We start from the raw sequence: 8,293 nt of genomic DNA, 5'->3' as shown, positions 1-8,293 counted from the left end.
ATTTCTGTCTTTAAAATTAAGTTCCACTGAACATGATTTTTAGAATTTTAGTACATTTTGAGGAGAAAGAATTAAGATTTTAGCTTTCTTAACTGTTGGAAATATGTTAAAAAACTTCTCAAAGAGCCTTTGAAGTCTAAGATTTAATAAATTCTTACAGGTAGAAGGTAGCAACATGGGGCTGGAAAGAAGGTTCAGTGGTTAAGAAATTTTGCTATTCCTTTGGAGGATCCAAGTTTGATCCCCAATAACCATATCAAGTAGGTCATAATCACCTTTAACTTCAGGTCTATGGGATTCAGTGCACTTTTCTGGTCTTTGTGGGGTACTGTGCATATGCATAAACAAAGCAACAAAAATAAAGTTTGGAAAAATAACAACTAGGCCAGTCATTACTATGATTTTGCAAAAAGATAACACTCTTGGTAATTTTTTTTTCTTGGCAGTTTATATAGCACCATTTAATACTATGAAAGCTAGTCTGCAGGAAGGTAACTTCCAGGTGAATTCCAGCTGGATGCTTCCAACTCCTGTGTCTGAAGTTGATGTGTTTTTAGCAATAGACTCTTATTTTCAAGTTCAGGGAGGCAACCAAGGGTGACAGCCAAAGGCTATATAGAAAGGAAGATCAAGTTTTCTTCAGAGAAAGACTCTTGATAGCGTATCCAGTTCCAAGTTGTCAACTCTAAACACTTGCACAGAAGAACAACTCTAAATGGACTTGGTGATATTTTGTGTGTGCATGTTTTGATGTGTGTGTGTGTGTGTGTGTGTGTGTGTACAGACGAAATCATGACTTTTAGAGAAGGTGTGGAGGAGAAGAGAGGAAGATTTGAAGGAGGATAGGGAAGTGTGGAAATGATGGAAACATGGTACTCCTATATGAAATTCTCAAAACCAAAAGCAATAAATTATTTTTTTTTCTTTTTTTGGATTTTTCAGAAAAGGTTTCTCCGTGGGGCCCTGACTGGTCTTGGATTCACAGAGCTTGGACTGCCTCTGCCCCCAAGTGCTGGGACTAAAGGCGTAAAACACGACTGCTGCTCAGCAATGAAATTTTAAAAATTATGACAACTTATATAATCAGGGATAGGGTCAGCTTAATTAGAAGGACCACATCACTAATCTGAGTCATTCACTCATGCTTAGCCCTAGTCGAATATTAAAAGTTTGCTTTGTAGCCTCCAAACACAGCACAAACTGAAAATATGAGCTTCATAATCCCTGTATTATGTGTTTAGGAAGCAGCAATCGAGGAGGGAAGAGAAATCATTTCGAAAGGAAAGGAAAAGCTTCTGAGTGTGATTAGTGAAGCTGCTGAGTTGTACATTTCAAAGATTCAGTTATATAAGTTTCTACTCTAAAGAATATTTAAAATTTATTTCCCTTTTGTGTGTAAAATGTTTTTAATTTGTTTTGAAACTATGATCATTAAAAATGTCAAATTGAAGTGGATACTTACGGAGGACAATAGTGACAAACATACAAGTATTTCAATGGGTTGTTAGGGCACTCAGTGACTCCACATCCAAGTTGGTGAGAAGAATTCCAAACTAGCTATACACCCAGAGACGAAGACAAGGCACATGTCAGAGAGAAAAATAATGTTGTAAAACAAATAGAAAATATAAAATTCAAGCACTGATGTTCTATTTTGTTTAGAATCCTTATTGGCAGATTTAAATTATTGAATCAATCTACAGATGTTAAAACAGCCTTAATGGGCTGATGTTGGTCAGCTCGTCTGGCAAAATTATAAGGAAGCTCCCAGAGTAATTTATGGAGGCTGACAGTAGCTTCAGCTCCTTTTCAGAGAAGCTGTTCTTTAACATCTTTGAGAGTTTCCAAGATGATGAAGATACAGATATCTGGGCTGAGGCCAGGAAGCTTCATGGCACAATGAAAAGAATCAAAGAATCTACAGACACCAGAGGAACTTGGTATGATGTGGAATTTCTCTGACGCTGCTTCCAACCCTTCAGGTTTATGAACATAGACAGCCAAAGGGTAACCAGGATAGCAGGTCAATTCCTGGTCAGACATCAAATTGACCATGACGCTGTTGCTGACTACCTTGAAGGTATGTACACTGAGGTATTTTCCAAAAACAAGTGTCCTGTGCTCATAGAGCGTTGACCTTGAGAGATGAACCAGAACTTCCTCCAGCTTCACAGAAGAGGTTGTCTAGTTTGGTGCTAAGCTGTGGCCATGAGTATCTTCATTTGTGTGTGGGCAGGAATAGTGGTTGGCATGCAAGCCTTGCTGGTCCAAGCCTGGTGGAAGCCTGCTATGTAGTAACAATAAATATGTCCAAGATGTGTATGGGGGGTGCTCCTCTGTAGAGTTGTGTTCTTGAATTTCCTGGCTCCATTTTGAAACTGTGATTCAGCTCAAGTCTCTCAGTCTACAGGATCTGATTAGGCCATGAATTAGGAGTTGCCCCTGTCTATACGACATCTGGATATTTTCTCCATGAAGCCAAGCAGGATCACCACATCACCTTCTCTCCTAGGTTTGAAAGACCTTTTTTGATAGTGGACAGGATAGAGGCATAATCCTGTAATTCTTGCTTAAAGAGCCACTTTTTGATGGGAAAGGGACCAGGGCCTGAGCCTGTAGGTCCAGCAGGAAGCCACCTGGCAGGGTTTCTGGTAACAAAACTCCAGGATATACATTTCCCCATTTAACTTAGGAGCCATATAGAGCTGATGCACAGCCTTGACATTACGTTTGTTTGGGGGCTGGAGTCAAGAAATGAGATTTAAAAAATCAAGTATATTCCCTTACAAAGGTTAGATAAGCCATTGAAAGATGGCAGCTCCAATAGCCAATGACTGTCAAGGCCAATGTATAACCAACCACACAAGATCTTTCCCAAGGCTATGTGGCTGGTGTGCACTCTCGCTATACACCCTGAAACTGGGAGACTGATAGGAAGATGGAAATTCAAAGTCAGTCGGAGCTATATAGTGAGACCCTCTCTCAAAAAGAAAATACAAATTCTCTGCACTGAAATTCTGCCTTGCAATCAATCAAGTCATTAAAATTTTTTCCCTTGCCCAGCACTAATAGAAAGTCCCTTTTCTTACCTGAGTATAATGTCCAATTGCCGCACCCGGTGTTGTTGGCCCTGAACCAAACTTAAAATCTTTGGATTCATCATACCAGCTTTGGATGGCCTGAGACCATGTTGCCGGGTAAGATGCCATGAAGATATTTTCACCACATCTTAAGTCTATGGGGGAAAAATAGGCCACTCATGAAGACAGCAATAGAGAAAAAAGTGGAGCACACACACACACACACACACACGAATGGGATCCCTGTTCTTTAAAGTCATCTTTTGCAGTTCCTTTTGAATAACATAACAAGCATGATTCAGACCTAAAGAACTTTTGGCTGAACAGTAGCCAGAGGTATCAACATGTTTGTGCTGAACACCATAAGCACTTAGTAGGAAAGTTTTTTCCTCAGTAGCTTCTCTCTTTGATCTCATTTATTCACACCTTAAATTCTCGATACGTGTGTGTGTATCCGCACACAAGTGTGTGCACTCACATGTGAGTGAGTCTCATGTAAAATAAATGTAAATTTGCAGTCATAGAGAAGACAAAGACTAGCACCTTCCATTTTTCTCCTGTAATCTCCTAGAGATTCTTATATAAACATTTTACATATTTAGGATATTTATTCTGTGTGAGCATTCTTTATAGTCATTCTTTCAAAACTACAAGTACAAAGCAAACAAAACGAGAAGGGACTATATTTTTACAGTTTATAGGTAATGTCTTAACTAGGAAATTAAAATTTCTGGACCATATTTTCTTCAGAAAATGGGAGAAAATATCTTTAACCCTAAAAAATAGTTTAATGGTTTTTTCCAAGCTCTGTAAATAAACATTTACTTTAAACTTTAACTGTAGCCTTTAAAGTTAAATTTTAATCATTGTGTTATTAAATTAAGAATATCTAAGTTGTAAAACCTTGAAAAGAGGTGATTAATTTACTAGATTTAATTTGGAGAAAAAGGTGATCATATTTAATGTTTCAAGAAATATTTAATCTTATTACCCATTTATTTATTTTGTCATCATTTTACCCTTATGTGAAGATTATGTTTCATAGTTTATTTTTAATTTAACATAATGTATCGTTCAGCTACTCATAGTGTACAGATAAGATACTAGATTAAAATATGGAAATTATGATTTCAGAGGCCAGGGAAAATGACTGAGCATGTACGAGCGCACCTTACTATTTCAGGAGACTTGAACCCAACTCATAGCATCCACACTGGATAACTTACAACCACCTGTGACAGCAACACTGTATCAACCTGTGACCTGTGAGCATCATAGGATCTGACTCCTTGTTCTGGCCTCTAGAAGCACTTTTACATAAGTGCACATGTGCATAAATACACAGAGACACACTTGCATATATATAAAAAAAAGAGTGAAATAAAAGATTCCAGTTTTAAATTTCCTTTATAAGATCTTAATTAGTAATTATTTTCATCCAGACTTCAGTTTCCGTCTTCAAAACAGAGAAAGCAATGATCCAGACCTTGTTTCACTTGTGATCTGGTCACAAGGATCAAAGCTGGCATCATGAAAGACAGTTTGTGTAAAATATAAAGCATTCAACAAGCACAGAATGGAGGGAGCCTTTCAGAAGTGCTTAACATTTTTTAAAAAGGCAGAGATACTTAACTTTTTTAAAAGGCAGAGATACTTAAATTTTTTGAAAGGCAGTGTCAGAATAGGCATTTATTTACAATGTTTTTAAGCATGATATAAAATGGGCTTTTATTCTCTATTTTATTATAAGTAATTTTGAGTATACATACTTTTGATTTTTCTGGATTCCTGAGAACTATGTTGATAAGCGCACTGGTCTGCCCAGGTCTGTGCATTTACTTGGGCATCACTGTTCCACTTCTAAAGAGGAAAAGTAAAGAAAACAGCCATGTGAAAACTCAGACCTCAAAGTCACATGATCTTTGCAGACAGGCTGATATGAGGACTTTTATCATTGCAAAAAGGTAGGCACCTTCTGACTGTCATCATAATCAATATATAATATAGAATATATCTAAATTTTTATGGTAGCATATATATTACTAACTCTCATTACAACATTTATTAATAAGTTTATTTTTGCATATTTTCCTCCCCCATCTTCCTGATCCTTCTTATCCTCTCATTCACGCCCTCCCACTCCTAACCTTCCTTTGATGTCACACATGTTCTGTTTAGTTCTTTCTGTGTCTTCTATAGTCCATTTCCACCCTCTCTCGATCTTCTTAGTAGTTTCATAATCTATGTCCAAAGTTACTTCCACTTTTACGTGACCCTTTCTGTACCAAATAAATACAAATAGTCAGTCTTCCTAAGGTCATCAGAAATACTAAAATATTTAATGGCCTGATGACTTGCTGAAATCACAACAGGATCCCTTGAAGACTTGGAGTGCTTACTGTTCTACGAGTAGCACTAACCACGTGGAAGTGCTAAGACTATTTTTACAGCCGTAAGAAGGTGCCTCATAAATCCTAGTGCTATCTGCAGGTTCCAAGCATAGCTCTCCAGAGGCAGTGTCCAGCTGTGAGTCCTCACCATCTCCAGTAAGTCACTACCAGGTGGATTAACCGAACCTCTCAGTTCATTGTGTTTGTTTACAATCTCTTCTTGGACTGACTTTTCAGTGGTTGACAAATCCTGAAATAAACATAAAGTCATGTTAGTGTCTGTTAAAGTTGCACAAAAAGGTGACTAAGTTGGATAAGATAAATGAAGGTCTTTGTTAAAAAACTCATGAAAATGTTAGCTGTTAAACCTTGATAATTGAATACTTTTGTTTTTGTTAAAAAGAGATGCTAGAATAGAGGCAGCCCCTCCTAAAGCACACAGGAGAAGCCAAGTGTTATCTGGAGGCTCCAAACATAGCTCTCCAGATGCAGTGTCCAGCTGTGAGTCCTCACCATCTTCAGTAAGTCACTACCAGGTGGATCAAGCAATACTCTCAGTTCAAGGTGTTTGAATAAAATCTCGTCTCTAACTGACTCTGTAGTGGTTGACAAATCTGCAAAGTCTTGTTTCTAAAGAGAAATAAGCATAAAGTCATGTTAGTGTCTGTTAAAGTTGCACAAAAAGGTGACTAAGTTGGATAAGATAAATGAAGGTCTTTGTTAAAGGACTCATGAATATGTTAGCTGTTAAACCTTGATAATTAATGTTAAGAAAATCTATGACATTTTCATAAGAAATACTTTAAACAGAATTTTCAGACTATAAATGAATTCATGACATGTCAAAGTAAAAACTTTTCTGAGGATGCCTACATATGTCAATTTTGACTTAAGAGAGAGCAGTGATGATAGCCATACACAGTAGAGAGACTTAACTCATTCAGGCTCATTTATATTGTAGCAAGGAAGTGTTAAGGAAGAAGACACATAATAGATCTTACTAACCATTGGCCATCTTACCAGGAGTTTGGACTCTTGTGAGATAATGTGTAGGCCCAGACCTAGTACATGTATGCATTCAACATTATTACAATAAGAGAATTTTATATGTGACAGGTTTCTGTGGTCACTCTCAAGACAGGTTTATCTCATATCCTGTCAATTTGGAGACAATGAGTTCCTGAAAACAGTTGAATGTTTCTGACTTTATACTTCAGTGAACAGAAATAAGCCAGCTAAGTTAACTCGGATGCTAATATTCAAATTTACATATTTGTGTCTGTGTGGGACAGGAAAATGTAATGATACTATGAGTTGACAGAGATGTAAGAGCCATTTTTTTTGGTAAAAATATACTCCAAAATGTACTGTTTTATAGGGAAGAGCAAGATGTTACAGCATGATTATTGATGGACAGACCCTCACATATATTTTATCTTCCTGCTGGGAGAAATTGTTTCTCCTTCCTACAATACTTACTCCCATAAAACTCTGCAGCCATTGCACTATGGGTCTAGTCAACTGCATTGCCAGTGTCTACTACATATCCATCTCTCCCTAATATTTTACGTTCTGAAGACACTGTTGAGAGTCTCATGCCAAGAGATCTCTCACAACCTCTGCTCTGTAAGGCAGAAAGGACGTTCATGTTAAAGTTGTTGCTTGCAAATTCTCATGTTTTATTTTAATGTAAAGTAAGAATGTTCCCAGATGTTTATTTATTAAGGGATTGGCATCATTTTCTAATACATATATTTTAATGAAGCAAACATGTTTGTGTTCAAGTTTATGTAGATGACTGTAATACAAATGGAGGTCTGAAGAGAATACTAGATTCTCTGGAATTGAAGTTAAGGTGAGTGTAAGTAACCTCAGGTGGATGCTGGAAACCAAATGGTCCTCTGCAAGAGTAGTAAAGGCTTGTGTCCCCCAAGTAACTACTCCAGCCCCTCCCCCCAAACATTCCATTTTAACATGAATACCTACTTAAAGTGGTTGCATTTCTAAAGACAAAATATATAGCTTCTGAGAGAGTCATTATTATTTTCTGCTTGTTATCCTACCTTCCATGGAAGATAAAAAGTCCACCAGACAATAAGTGTGCTTATATTTCTTAAGAGGCAGTGGTACAGATTAAAAATAAAAACATACTAGAAACACTGAAATGTGAGAATAAATTGGTAGAGGGTTTATATTGGATAGGTGATAGGACCTAATAATTACAACACCAAAAAGCAAAGCCAAGAGGTACAATAGTAAGTGACACCTGAAGAGGAATCAGTTGTTCATGGCAGCTCTCAAAGAAGCCTTCATTCATAAAAGAGGACTCTGAATATCTCTGCTATTTGGATCTTGACAATTATAAAAAAGTACCAGTAGACTAAAGAGAGAGGGGGAGGGAAGGGAAGGAGAATAGATGATTCAAAAGTGCCATAAAATGCTATTTTTTCAAAAAAGAAACTGGGGATGCCAACAGCTTGAAAGAACACCTAGATAACAACTGGTTTCAAGATTGCAAATTTGATTATTGTAACAAAAGACATATAACTTATATTTGAAAACAGGTTTAACCAGTTACGGGCACTCCCTACTCTTGAGGAATTCTAATAGTCTCCAGTGCAGAGGCCGAAGAAGTGTATGAAGGCTACAGCAATGCCCAATCCTCCTATTTTAATAGCTTTCTAACCAAAAGGAGAGTAACTTTGCTGGCCCTACACACTCGATCATGAAAGAAGATGACTGAACCTCATCTGGGATTACCTAAAATAAGAACATATTATAAATAATTACTATTTGCCTCATGTACATACATATGGTTTGCAT

General features: G+C 37.1%; 1 protein-coding gene across 7 annotated transcripts in view; it reads right to left on the bottom strand.

Annotated features, from left to right (window-relative positions):
* Positions 1 to 8,293, bottom strand: part of LOC126489692 (cysteine-rich secretory protein 1-like) — a 59,234-nt gene that overhangs the window by 7,433 nt on the left and 43,508 nt on the right. For 2 of the 7 annotated variants that reach the window (XM_050124110.1, XM_050124114.1), the window contains 4 exons: positions 5,619 to 5,720; positions 4,850 to 4,940; positions 3,090 to 3,235; positions 1,463 to 1,557 (listed from right to left, as the gene is read on the bottom strand). In XM_050124110.1, coding sequence (XP_049980067.1) covers positions 1,463 to 1,557; positions 3,090 to 3,235; positions 4,850 to 4,940; positions 5,619 to 5,720 — 434 coding nt within the window. Of the gene's footprint in view, positions 1 to 1,462; positions 1,558 to 3,089; positions 3,236 to 4,849; positions 4,941 to 5,618; positions 5,721 to 5,983; positions 6,101 to 8,293 lie in introns of all 7 variants that reach the window. The other 5 variants (XM_050124112.1, XM_050124115.1, XM_050124116.1 and 2 more) reach the window with 3 other exon arrangements.

The sequence above is a fragment of the Alexandromys fortis genome, unplaced genomic scaffold (genome assembly GCF_014885135.2).
Source record: "Alexandromys fortis isolate MF-2015 unplaced genomic scaffold, M_Fortis_MF-2015_v1.1 scaffold_207, whole genome shotgun sequence".
In the NCBI taxonomy this organism is placed as follows: domain Eukaryota; kingdom Metazoa; phylum Chordata; class Mammalia; order Rodentia; family Cricetidae; genus Alexandromys; species Alexandromys fortis.
Note: the sequence above shows the minus strand (reverse complement) of the source record. Positions and strands in the feature narration are given on the sequence as shown.